Below are 14,090 nucleotides of genomic sequence, written 5' to 3'. Positions count from 1 at the left end.
TATATGAATACGGACAGTATATGTGCATATAATATGGACACTTGATATATGCGCGCATATTCATATTGTTTATGTGTCTTTCATGGCTAAGTATTATGTATGATAGTACAGTTGTAGCGTTGTGGATGATTTATTTATTAATTTGAGTTTATCTGATCATTTGCTGTAATTTTATTTGCTTACAGTAGCAATTACTGAGAATTGAAAAAGGAAGAAACCAGTTGAGGGGCTGATTTTGTATATTTTAGTTGTTAGAGGATATATTCTGATAGTTAGGGATCTATAGATCGAAAAGCAACGTACCGGAAAGTATGGAATTAGAGGTAGAGAAGGTTGCAGGTGTAAACATTGAGCTATGGCACGGGTGTGCTGGTAGGATGATTCAAATGCCTTTACCAAATTCGAACGTGTACTATTTTCCTCAAGGTCATGCTGAACATACACTTAGTAATGTAGATTTTAGTCGGATAGGTAAAGTTCCGTTTTCCTTTCTTTGTAAGGTGATTGATGTGAAGTTTATGGCTGATTTGGTAACTGATGAAGTTTATGCTAAGATTAGGCTGGTTCCTATAGTAAATGATGATGTTGAACAAGATGGGGTTTTGGTTGGGGCGAGTAACGTGTTGAGGTGTGGAGACATTTAAACAAAAGCTGGAAAAAAAAAAAAAAAGTGTCACTAAAACGACCCGTTTTGGTTGGGGCGAGTAACGTGTTGAGGTGTGGAGACACTTGCACGGATTTTGCAGATTTCGGTAAGCGTGAAACAGAGCAAAACAGTGCAAAAACAGAAAAAAAATGATGGTGCGCGGGGTTAATTGAGTCGGGTCGGACTCAAACGACCCGTTATCTCCTAGTGTAAGGAGATATGTGTCAAATCCAAAGAGGAGTTGTTGTTTGTGTTTTATTTTCCCAAGCAAGTAACATGGTGATCAAATTATAGCTCAACGGAAGGAGGTGTAATTAGTAGGTCAAAGTTGTTATTGTGGGATAATAATGTTTGAAGTCTAACAAGTAGCATTGAAGACCTTATATCGAAAGTCTACTCATCCGTGAGTTGAGGTGCGTGTTCTAAACGGTAATTGGAGGACCCAAATGGCGTTTGGCGGTGTGTAAATGGTATTTAATGTTCTTGGTTAGATTAGGCGAGTTTACGAAGATTGAGTTTGTTAAAAGTCTCCAAGTGGGAGATTTGTTGAGGTGTGGAGACATTTAAACAAAAGCTGGAAAAAAAAAAGTGTCACTAAAAACTGTTTAATCACTTGCACGGATTTTGCAGATTTCGGTAAGCGTGAAACAGAGCAAAACAGTGCAAAAACAGAGAAAAATGATGGTGCGCGGTGATGGTGCGCGGCGCGCACCCTGCGCGCACTAGGTGAAACTTGATCAGAAGGTTTGCTCGAAGAATCAAGAGTGCACGGCGCGCACGTTGTCTGGCAGTGAGCTGTCAGCATGTTGATCAACTTTTGCACATGGGATCCGTATTTGGTTGTCCAAGTTGTCACTTTAGGTGCATGTGGGCTACTTTACACCTTGTTTTAGAGCTGTGATCATGCTAATACAAGGGTGTAAAGAGGATCAAGATGGCTAGTTGATGATTACTTGAAGCATGCTTATGTATTCTTGTTCTCCTATAAATGTTCCTGATTATAACTCATTGTAAACTCACCACCACGAAATTTAATCAATAAGAACACTCTTTGGTTGGCCGTGGACTAAAGCAATCACAAACGATTGCATATAACCACGTTAAATTCCCGTGTTTTTATCATTCTTGCTTGTGTTACGATTATCACTATATTTTTCGTTTGTTGGAAGTGGGTTAGATAACTTGGGTTATCTTGTCTTGTTTGGGCTCACCTAATCGGGTTTCCTAACATAACGGATCTGATTCTTTTGAGAAACCAATTTGTTTTGCGAAAACGTTAACTCGATCTGATGTGTGCAATGGGTTTACGGTCCCACGGTGTTGTGTGAAGACTGTTTTTCCTCGTTTGGATTATTCAGTTGATCCGCCAGTTCAAACTATTATAACTAAGGATGTTCATGGTTAGATTTGGAAGTTCAGGCATATCTATAGTGGGACTCCTAAAAGGCATCTTTTGACTACTGGATGGACCACATTTGTTAAGCAGAAAAAACTGGTTGCTGGGGATTTGGTCGTGTTTGTGAGGACTGAGAATCGACATGTTTGTGTTGGAATCAGACGTGCTAAAAGTGGTCACATTTGTTGTCCTGATGATGTGATTGAAGCCACGTTTCTTGCTGCTAATGGACAGCCGTTTGAGGTAACATTTTACCCTCGTGCAAGCAGACCAGATTTTTGTGTGAAGGCTTCTTTATTGACTGATTCGTTAAGCAGACAGTGGTGTGTTGGAATGAGATTTAAAATGCTTTTTGAAACAGAGGGATTATCATGTTTAAGATGGTTCGAAGGAACTGTTTCATCTGTTGAAGTGGCTGATCCAATTCACTGGCCAAATTCTCCATGGCGACTTCTACAGGTAACTTAATGATACTAGTATATGGTCATATACACTTATTATGCACTAAATGATACACAAGGTTAAAATGGTAATTTTATCTCATTCAGAGTGTTGATTCATTGTTCTTATCAAACAGGGAATTTTCATTAAGAACAATATTGATTCATAGCCTTTGAACTATTCAAAACTCTGAATCATTCAGTTTTATAAAACGCACCCTCACTTATTTAACACCCTCAAGTTTACCATATGCTATTTACAATTGATGCAGGTTAGCTGGGATGAACCAGATCTGTTGCACCAAAATGTGAACCGAGTAAGTCCATGGCTGGTTGAACCGGTGTCAAGGCAAAGAAAGAAGCGGCGACGATTACCCGAACCTCTCGATTTACCTCAGGCCGACTATTCTAATTCGTCCTTTTCAAGCAATCCTCGTGGGCCTAATAGTCCGGGAACCAGTCATGCTCGGTTTAGCATTCCTTTATTAGATACCGGACTTACATTGGGTCTTTTTCCTTCCACTCTCAAGCAACTCGATGCACATCTTACACATTCCCCCATGGATGCCAATTGTGATGATGATGATGATGATGATGATGATGAGAAAGTGAATCCACCTTTGTTTTCATTATTTGGTCAACCGATACACGTTGACCTTTCTCATGAAGAATTTGAGGGCACGTTGTCAATTTCTTCTGGAATCCAAACGTCCGATAATTCTACGCATCTGCCATATATAGATTTAACGGATGAGGTCAAACGAGTTGGTGATGAACCAATTTAGGTATAGTCTATCTCTATTCTGGTACATATCACTAATGCCTTTTGGTAACATCATTGTTCACTGTTAAATGCACATAAAGCTTAGCACATAATACTTCATTTTTGGAGGCATATAATCTGCATAATGCTAATTGCATGTTACAGCAATATCTCATTTTATTTTGTTGGTTTTGTTGCAGAAACTGGAATACAGATCTGCAAACTGCTGAATCACCATATTTGCAAAAAAATGTCATGTTTGACTTCTGTTGACTACAGTCACTCACTTTATACCACAAACTGCTGGATATGGCCTCGACACTGCAAACCCGACAGGCACATTTGACCATCTGTTTTACTAGTAATGTCGTGTTTGACTTTTGTTAAGACTGTTATTGATTTTTCTGGTTTAAATACCTGAAAACGAAAACAATTGCTTGAGCCTTGGGACCGTAAAGACGCTTATGTTAGCTATATTCTTATTGTAAAAAGCTAGATGTTGAGATGATGCCTAATATGATCTTTGTGTTGCATACAACGTTTTGTTACTCTAGGTTAACAATATAACGTTGTTGCTTCAGGCTTGCAGGTGATATGTTTCTCTTAAAAAGTTCATTTTTATGGTTTGTTGGCTATACATCTACACCCCATAATAACAATACATCCAAATGTTTTGTGATTGCTACTGTTTGATCACAATAGTATATGTGTATAACATGAAATAAAATCACAAACAGCACACGTGCTTGACCACCTCCATGTTATGTTGGTTTTATAGTTTCAGACAAATTATAGACGCAAGATGATGAGTACTGTTACATTAGTCTTTGAATTGATTAGTATAGAAGATAGAAGATAGTATGTCCCCACATGTAAATACATTCGATCACTTGTGACCAATTGAGGTGGTGTTAGCGGTTAGCAACGACGGAGGATTGTAAGGGCAGGGGGTGCCATGGTCCCCCCAAAAAGTTATGTGGTTACTAGCAATTTTTATAATTTTAAGGACTAAATATGTTAAAGTTTAAACCTTGGCCCCATCAAATTAAAATTTGAAAATCTACTTGTTTATTAATCATTTTTTATTATTAAAAGTTAAAATAAACTAATTAGATTATTAAATCACAAACAATTACATGAGTTGGCTAGTAGATTTGATGATAAAGCCACAGAGTTAGTAACTCTTAGTTCTGCTTTAGTCCCTAGAAAAGCTTCTGAAATGTTGAATATTGACCAAATTTGCTCTCTTGTTGAGAAATATTATCCCACGGATTTTACTGAACATGAAATGATTCTATTGAGGTATGAGTTTGAGTTGTATAATGCCGAGAAGTCAAAGAATCGAAAGCTGAGTGGCATTTCATCTATTTCTGGGCTATGTAGGTTCCTTGTAGAAAGTAAGAAGTGTGAACCGTATGGTTTGATTGAAAGATTAACGCGACTAATTTTGACACTTCCGGTTTCCACTGCAACAACCGAGAGGGGATTTTCAGCAATGAACATTATTAAGAATCGGCTTCGTAATAAAATGTCAGATGATTTTCTTTCTTCTAACTTGGTGGTTTATATTGAAAGAGAAATTGCAGAAATGTTTGATTCTGAGTCTGTAATTGATGAGTTTAAGGACCTTAAGGGTCGTCGAGCTGAGTTGTAGTTTTTTTTATCCACCATTAATCATCATGTCTACGTTATTTTGAATTTTATGGATTTTATTTATATATAAGAAATTACATGTTTTGATTGAGTTTTTATGGCCCCCTCGTTGTTAGCGTTCAAGCTCCGTCGCTGGCGGTTAGCAGTCTGCAGCACAGCTCACACATCATGCCATAATACCATTCGTAGTGCAGCGTGGTGGCCTCAAAAACACCACCATCACGCCACCATCGCCCCACTGTGGGGCGTGATGGGTGGCAAAAACCGACGGCGCCATCGTTCCATCACCGAGCGTGAACGAGCTTTGATTGTTTTTGATTGGTTGATACATGATTTTTCTTGTTTCTTTTTTTCTTTTTTGTTTTCTATTTTGAAGATTATAGATTGAAGGAAACGAATTTTTGAAGATTGAAAGAAAATGTTGAAGAAAAATGAAAGAAACCGTTGAAACAAATTTACGAATCTATCTATTGGAGAAGATAAACAAATTTACACTTTTTCACCCTAGACTTTGTATAAATTTACATTTAAACTCTAAACTTGAAAAAAATAAAAACTACAACATAAATATAAATAATACTGTTACAAAAAGAATAAAATTAGATATTAATTTAATTAGTATATTAAAACTAATAATAAATAACTCAAATAAAAAATGAAAAAAAAAATGAAAACGTAGGACATATTGTCCTATCACACTACTATCACGCCTACCACTACAAACTCCATCACGCCATCACCTTTGCCGAATCAGCACTATACCTCACAAAAACGCTCCATCACGTCCCATCATCCCGTCACCACTGCAAATGGTCTAATGCACATCAGTTGGACTTTTGGGTAACCTATTACATATTACATAATTCAATAATTAAGAAATAACATGAGTTTTTATCATCAAAACATTCAAATAAATTATTATTTGAATTAAAATTTTAACCAAAATATTTAATAAACATAAACATTTTTATTAAATGATAACATTATATTGATGCTCCCTATGTTTCAATCTTATTGTCTTGAACAAAAATCACATGGTTTAAACCTAATTATTCTTATCTATATGTGAAAATGAAAATGAATAATTAATTTGAGATATTATAAAATTGATTAGTACACAATAAAATAAGAGCAGAAGGAATACATTTTTTAATATTGAAGATGTAACATATGATCGTGAGTCACTCTTAGACCTTACCCTTAGTGAACTTCTTTTAGTGAAGGGTCAATCACCAAAATACCCATTTTTTTGGTCTTTTCTGAGCTGGTACCCAAAAAAAAAAACCTTGACAAAATGCCCGCGCAAGGCGCAAGAGACCTTGCGACTTGCGTTCTTGCGCCTTGCGTCCTTGCGCCTTGCGTCCTTGTGTTAAAAAATTAGGTCAAATATAGAAATCAGACACCACATACACACACACACACCCCGACACTCAGCTCTTGCGACCACTTTGCGACCGACGGCGATTACAAAGAACCTTGCACTTGCGACCCCCTTGCGACCCGTCTACCCTTGCGACCTTTCTTCTGAGACTCACCACATCACCACCACCACCACCACCATCGCCAGCACCACCGCCATCAGTACATCTCACCACCATTACCATCACCGCCTCCATTAGCATCACCATCACCACCACGATTGAGAAAAAGGAAGAGAAAAAAAACCGACAAAAAACGTGATCAATATGTCACAAGAACAGGTAAGTGTTTCCTTTCAACTATCTCCGTTCGATTACTCCATTTCTATGTCGAAAATGATATATAATTTTTGTTGCACACCAAGTGTTCGATGAAATGCTTCAACGAGCTTGGTGATGCAAAACTCACTTATAGTGTTGCTAGATTTGTTAAAGTTACAGTATTTGGAAGCTAACATTTTATAAAAACTGGAACACGATTGTTTTAGGGCTTAAAACTAGAATCTGGTATAGGCGCAAGGAAAGTCTTGCGTCCTTGCGTTTTGTCCCTAGTAGCTGGCGCAAGGCACGTCTTGCGTCCTTGCGCCTGTGTGATACACGAGACGCAAGGTGCGACTTGCGTCCTTGCGCCTGTATTTTTCTTCTGAAAAACTGTCTGTTTCAGGGATATGTTGAGGCGAAGTTGACGATGAAGAATATGCTTAATGTTATACCTCAACTAAAGGCATCAATGACTGAGAATCAACAAAAAAATTTTAGGGGAACTTGTTTTGGTCCTTGGCTAGATCTTTCTTACACCGGCAATGATCCGGGCCTTGTACATGCAATGCTCCAAAGAAAGAGTGAGCGACCGATAGGAATAGATGAAAAGTACCCTGCTGATGATGAGGAAATATGGTTTAGTTTCCGTCCGAATTTCAAAATTAGATTTAGTAGGCGGGAATTTTGTCTCATCACGGGGTTTAAGTTTAGTCGTCGCACGGACATGGCACATTACATTCCCAGAAGTTATGATGTAGAAACACCACCGATTAGATGACGTTGTTTCCCAAATCGTAAAGTTAATTCAAACATTACAATTACCGATATCCAAAAGCTTTTATATGATGGTGCTGATTTTGTGGTTAGTGATGATGATGTCGTGCGACTAGCCATTATTTTGATTGTGGAGAGAGCGTTTATGGGTAAGCAAGGGATTCATGTGGTGAGCAAAAAATACCTATGGCTAGTCGAAGACTTTGCTAAATTGAATGACTACCCGTGGGGTAATCGTATTTGGGATGCCACTTACCCCGTAGTTAAAGATGGATTTCAAGCTCGGGAAAGTCAGTTAGAGGTGGGAAAGGGTTATACTTTGGTCGGTTTTATGTGGTCATTTAAGGTAAAAATAAACAAGTTTGGTAGATTTGGTTAATACCTCTACATTTGAATCGTATATTATTTTTTTATGCGTCCTTATTTATTTAACTAATTTTGTAGATTTGGATTCTCGAGGCATATCGACGAACAATTAAAAGTTTTGCCCACAAGACAGACAAAAATGGAGTACCGAGGGCCTTATTTTGGAAACGTTCATCGGCTGAGACTTTTTCAGTCACTGATTACCTGCATCTACTAAACGTTATGGTAAGTGTTGTTTTTAACATAAAAGTTTTGTTGGTGCTGGAAGAATACAGAGTAAGGATTTAGGATAAAATGGGTTCTGTGATGGGCGCAAGATATATCTTGCGTCCTTGCGTGACCAAGGCGCAAGGTTCGTTCTTGCGACCTTGCGCCTGGAGTAGTCTTGCGTCATCAGTAATTAGGCGCAAGGACGCAAGACCAACCTTGCGCTTGGTTACTGATGACGTAACACGCAAGGTTCACGGCTTGCGTGTTTGTTTCCGGGACGCAAGGTTTGTCCTTGGGTCCTTGCGCCTTCAGCTAACGTCTTATGGTCAACGCAAGAGTAGTCTTGCGTCATCATTTACGAGGCGCAAGGTTGGTCTTGCGTCCTTGCGCCTTTGGATTTAACTTTTGCTGCTGTTGTACAGGATGATTGTCCGAAGAATAAACGACCTTTTCGTACTCTGCATCCCACTGATGTTGAGAGTGGATGTCAATGGTGGTTAAAAAGTTGCCAATACTTTGATGGGACGGAAGTGGATGAGGAAGTTGAAGAACCTGTTGAAGATGAACCTGTCAATGAGGAACATGGTGGTGGAGAACAGTCTCAATCTCAATCTCAATCTCAGTCTCAATCTCAGACTCAATCAAACTTATCTACTGATGCAAAGGAATTATACATGTCTTTGGTGAAACGGATGGATAGGCAAGAGAAGGAGCTGCAAGAGTGTAGAACGCAAATAAATGATCACGAGAGACGTATATCTGAACAAGAGAAACGAATATCAGAACAAGAGCAAAATCAAGATGAGGAGTTACTTGGTCGATCCTTCTCAGACAATGAAAACGACAAATCAGCTCAACGGATTAGACGTGGAATGAGAGATCGACGACCAACGCGTGTACTAAGCTCCCCTTTCACAACACCGGGATACAGAAAACCAATCGAGAAGGTATATCTTTAATTACATTTTTTTTTACCTTAAACTTGCAGTTTTGTCATTAATTATCGAGAATAAACAGGCTGTGTTTGTTAAAAGTAGGCGCAAGGTCATGTCTTGCGTCCTTGCGCTTGTTTTGACAAACAGGCGCAAGGTATGGTCTTGCGACCTTGCGCCTATGTTACATAAATGGCGCAAGGTCATACCTTGCGTCCTTGCGTGTGTCGCAAGGGTTATCTTGCGCCCTTGCGCCTTTTTTCCTGACTTTCTATAATTCACAGCTGTCAGATGATGTTGCTCGCAAAGTGAAAAGGCTGAGGGTGTCTGAGGCTGAGGAGGTTGTTAATCTCGATACTGAAGAACAGGGTGTTGTTGAAGAAGAACCCCACCCTATTGTTGAAGAAGATGTTGTTGCTCCGATTGTGAAAAAGCGTAAACGGTCCCAAAAGGATTGGGTTAATGACGAGGAAATTTGGTCGATGGTAGACAGGCTAGTGAATGATCAAGGAACTCTACTACCACCACCACCCAATGCTTGGAGAGATGGTAGAAAGCACGTTGGGCCTGCAAAAGATCCGAAGAGTATGGTGGATAGTAAGCAAGAAACGCGGTGCATGTTCATTTTTCAGAACGAAAATTTTATATACCTCACACCTGAGTTTTGGATCAGGTTACTTGGTCTTGGATATTCCGGATACTTGGAAAACTTAGTAAGTTGCTCGCTTATTTGTTTCCATTCTTGGAAAACTAAGTAAGTTTCATGCTTATTTGTTTTATCACAATTGTAGCATATTGATGGATGGGCTACACTTATGTTGAGATATCGTCAGAGGGTTCTCCCCCGAGCAAGCCAGTATTCCACTCCTATTATCCCGACCGACTCGTTTGCGTGTAGTTCTCGATGGACTGTCATGCCATTGGGTTTCCTTTCTAGCCTTGCAGCGTTTCAGTCCTATTATGATGATACACAAAGGGAGGAAGAGAAATGGAAAGAAGCGGAGAAAAGAGGAGAAGTAGCAATCACAGGGGAGAATCCACCTGATTATATGTATTTGATTGGATTAGGGGATGGTAGTGATGAGCTATATCCATCCTGGGCCTATTGTGATAAGGTATGTTTTAATTCCCAATACAAATTTTAGGTTTTGAAGTGTTCTGGAACAGGCGCAAGGTTAAGTCTTGCGTTCTTGCGCCTGGTGTTTTAGGTTGGACGCAAGGTTTTCCTTGCGTCTTTGCGTCTGGTGTTTTGAGGTGTTCTGGCACAGGCGCAAGGTTCAGTCTTGCGTCTTTGCGCCTGGTCTTTTTAGGTGTTCTGGCACAGGCGCAAGGTGTGACTTGCGTCTTTGCGCCTTGTGTTTTAGGTTTGACGCAAGGTTGTCCCTGCGTCCTTGCGCCTGTTGTTTCTGGTTGACGCAAGGTTGTCCTTGCGTCCTTGCGCCCTTTAGTCTTGCGTCCTTGCTTCCATTCTGCAGGCGCAAGGTATGGTCTTGCGTCCTTGCGCCTATTACAGTTTAGCTAATATTGTGTATGTTTTTTGCAGATTTTGATCCCCGTTCACTTTTACGATGCTCAACACTTTATTCTGATTGTGTTGAACTTGGAGGAACAGAAGATATTGGTGTACGATAGTTTGCCCGGTCATGTTGATCAAGAAATTGTCAAGCTCACCAAAGATCTGGGAGATCAATTGCCTGTATACTTAAGAGCAATTGATTACTTTAACCAAAAGCAAGACTCCCAGATTGTTGACTACTTGGAAAACAAGGAGAGCATCGAGTTCATGACCGAGGCAGCACCAGTCGTGCCGGTGCAAGGTGGAGGTAATGGGGACTGTGGTGTTTGGGTCTGCATCCATATGGAGAGGGTGATCTTTGGGTGGGATGAAATCCCAAACATTGGAGATCCTAAAAAGGCCGCAGAAGACTACAGAGTGAGAATGGCCAAGACCTTCTTTCGTGCACGCTTTGATACCCAGGAACCCCCACCAAAAGAGAAAGCAAAAGTTGGTAACTGAGGTTTTATTTTGAAAACTGTAGTTAATTATGTAATTTGTGTATAAAACTGTAAATGTTGTAAACTGTGAACAGGTCCGTAACTGTATTTTTGAAGGCGCAAAGGTGTGTAATCAGACCTTGCGACCTTGCGTCCCGTAATAGCCGTAGACGCAAGGTCCTTCTTGCGGCCTTGCGCCTCGTATTTAGAAGCAGGCGCAAGGTGATTCTTGCGTCTTTGCGCCTTTTTATTAAGCAGGCGCAAGGTTCTTCTTGCGTCCTTGCGCCTATTTTTGAAACACACGCAAGGTTCATCTTGCGACCTTGCGCCACAAAATTTTTATTATTCTTGTAACACTAGCTTGTGCATTCAATATTATAACATATGAAGTAACACACGAAACCACATCATAAAATACTAATTAAAAAATATTACAACAATGGAAGACATCACACCTTAATTTGTTCCTGAAAATAAACGTATTCTAGGAACTAATTACTACCTAAATTGTACGTTGGATAAAACTGAGATTGATAAGCTTGAGATGGTTCGACTGTCTCTTTCGCCTTCGAGGTTGTGTTTCTTGCCCGTTGAGAAGTTGATTCACCTGTTCGGTCATAAGCAGCTGGGCATGTTGATCGAGAATGACCTGGTTCTTTGCAACGACTACAAGTTCTTACTTTTTTTGAAGTTTCTTCACCTTTTGAAGGAATGCGTTTTTTACCTTTAGGACGTCCAGGTTGTCTTTTCTTTAGAACTGGGGGGTGTACAAGTTGCAAAATCCCGGGAACCGGATCCGACCATTCAGACCGATGGGGGAGAGGAAGAATGTGTTCGGAATACGTATTTATGTATGTTTGAGTGCTGAACCAATGTGATACATAACAACTAATATCCTCCACTCCGAAGTGTCGTGCTGATGCAATCACATGACCGCAGGGTATGCCTGATAATTGCCATTGACCACATGAACAAGTTCTATCTTGTAGATTAACCAACCCATTTTTTCGTCCATCATGTACCTCTATTAGATCATTTGTCGATGGAAATGCTCGCCATCTTCTTGATTTGTCCGTCCTCTTAGCTAGCTTACGTTCAACATATGGAGTAACCGGTGAAGTAAGACTAACTGATTTGTTGCGATGTTTGAAATACCAATCCTGTATTGAACAACGAAAAAATTCGAACAACATGCAAACGGGTAGTTTACGAGCATGTCTTGATAGAGAGTTTATAGACTCTACACTGTTGCTTGTAAGGTATGAATACCTAATATGAGTAGATTGACTTCTGGACCATCTATTGATACCATCCTCACATAGAACTTTATAAGACGCTTTCAATCTCCTTCGAAATACATCCAGATGATCATGAAAATCCGACGCACGGTACGCCTTAACCATTTTCCAAAAGTGCCATTCGAAGAATTTCATCTTGTTGGATTTAGTTTTGATGTTCATGAATAAATGACGTGCACAATGAGCGTGAAATGCTTCCGGAAACACGTTTGCAATGCCGTGTGCTATTGAAGCAGCACGATCAGAAATAAAAGTAATCTCTGACATACGATCAACCATACCATAACTCATTAAATGATCTCTTAGGTTACCAAAAAACCATGACCAAACACTGTTTGTCTCGCCTTCACCAATTCCATAAGCCAATGGCAAAATTCCATTATTGCCATCCATCGCAACAGCAACTAAATTAGTACCCAGGTACCCACCCTTTAAATGTGCAGCATCGACGATGATTATCGGGCGGACATGTTGCACAAATGATCGAATCTGCATGAAATTTTCACAGTAAATCAAATATTATTAATAAAGACCTCATACACCATACGCAAGGCGCAAGGTTTTTATTGCGTCATTGCGTATTAGTTGGCGCAAGGTGACCCTTGCGCCTTTGCGTATGGTGTACATATTAAAAGGTGGTTTTTGCTAAAATATATTTACTTACAACTACTCCAATGGACATGTAACACATCACAAATTTATTTTCTTTATCGGTAACCAAATTGGTGATGGTCCCCGGGTTGTGGATCTTAAGGTTATGAAGGTAAATGGGAAGCATTCTAAAGGAGTCATCACTACTGCCACGTAACATCTCTATTGCTTGACACTTGGCCCTCCATGCTTGATTGTATGATACACTCACTCTAAACCGATTAGCTACATCATCACGTATATCTTTTGGTTTATACTCTCGATTAGCAGCCTTGAACGAATCCATAAGAATACTACCCAACACCTTTTTAGTAGCATGTTTATTGTTTCCCATAATTTGTGTGCGTGAGCAAGTGTGTACGTCATGCAACTTTTTAACCATAAAGTTTTCAGTGTGTCTTATTTTGTATGCACTACATTTCCACTCACAATTTGGCAACACACATTTAGCGGTGTACCGAGATTTGTCTGACTTTACAGGCTTTATTTGAAAGTTTTCTTCAAGGCATTTTGTAAATAGCTGGTTTAGGAATTCTTCCTTGTTCGAAAACGTTTGACGAACTTTGACCAAATTAAATACCTGATACGTGGTTGGAATTGGGGTCGTAAATTCTGGGTTTTCTTCATCTTGCTGACTGTGTAGAGTTGGCATATTCCAGAATACATCTTGTTTTTCTTCATCTTCTTCATCTTCATCTTCCTCGTCACTTGCTTCATCCGATTCACTAGACCCAACAACAGGTATAAACGGGTTCTCTATTTTTTTTATTTTACACACGTTCTCGGCGCCATGGTTGAAGAAGTCAAATTCTTCTGTGTTTGGAGGTGGTATTTCAGCCTGTTTTTCTTCCGAATAGTGTGTTTCGAGGTTTGGTTCGGAATTGTGTATTTCATCCTGTTCTTTTTGCAGATGGTGAGTTTGTTTGTTTGGTTGAGACTCGAGAATCCGGAGGTTTTGTTGGAGATGGTGTGTTTGTGGATTTTGTTGGGGCTGGTGTGTTTGTGAATTTTGTCCGGGTTGAAGCATTCTAACTTTGTCGACAACATAAATATCAATAGGCTCGTTTGTGACAGCGTGTTTTAAAAACTCAAAAAAATCTTCATGATCATCAGTAATATCAAAAATATGATTATTATCAATATATCTTAGCGAAACAGGTGCATTAGGTGGCAATTCAATTTTTTTGAGAATTTTCCTTAACAATACTCTTCGATTTATTGGTTTTTGTGGAGCAAGTGGTAGTTTTAATCTGGTTCTAAAACAGTCAAGAGGCAGATACATAGGTA

At 39.5% G+C, this 14,090-nt stretch overlaps 2 protein-coding genes and 1 pseudogene across 2 annotated transcripts; 2 read left to right on the top strand and 1 right to left on the bottom strand.

Annotated features, from left to right (window-relative positions):
• Positions 1 to 311: 311 nt before the first annotated feature.
• Positions 312 to 4,899, top strand: LOC139881666 (auxin response factor 22-like; annotated as a pseudogene).
• A 1,455-nt stretch (positions 4,900 to 6,354) lies between these two features.
• LOC139881576 (uncharacterized) lies at positions 6,355 to 10,876 on the top strand. Its single transcript, XM_071866051.1, has 8 exons — positions 6,355 to 6,598; positions 6,981 to 7,323; positions 7,378 to 7,697; positions 7,796 to 7,942; positions 8,350 to 8,874; positions 9,144 to 9,572; positions 9,651 to 9,974; positions 10,403 to 10,876. Exons 1-8 carry the CDS (start codon positions 6,584 to 6,586, stop codon positions 10,874 to 10,876), a joined length of 2,577 nt encoding a protein of 858 aa, XP_071722152.1. The 5' UTR covers positions 6,355 to 6,583.
• Positions 10,877 to 10,902: 26 nt separating this feature from the next.
• LOC139881478 (uncharacterized) lies at positions 10,903 to 13,310 on the bottom strand. The gene is made up of 3 exons (XM_071865970.1): positions 12,817 to 13,310; positions 12,124 to 12,641; positions 10,903 to 11,140 (listed from the first exon to the last, which is right to left on the bottom strand). Exons 1-3 carry the CDS (start codon positions 13,183 to 13,185, stop codon positions 10,903 to 10,905), a joined length of 1,125 nt encoding a protein of 374 aa, XP_071722071.1. The 5' UTR covers positions 13,186 to 13,310.
• Positions 13,311 to 14,090: the final 780 nt, after the last annotated feature.

Source organism: Rutidosis leptorrhynchoides, chromosome 1 (genome assembly GCF_046630445.1).
Source record: "Rutidosis leptorrhynchoides isolate AG116_Rl617_1_P2 chromosome 1, CSIRO_AGI_Rlap_v1, whole genome shotgun sequence".
In the NCBI taxonomy this organism is placed as follows: domain Eukaryota; kingdom Viridiplantae; phylum Streptophyta; class Magnoliopsida; order Asterales; family Asteraceae; genus Rutidosis; species Rutidosis leptorrhynchoides.
The sequence above is the reverse complement of the archived record's forward strand: the minus strand, read 5'-3'. Positions and strand labels throughout refer to the sequence as shown.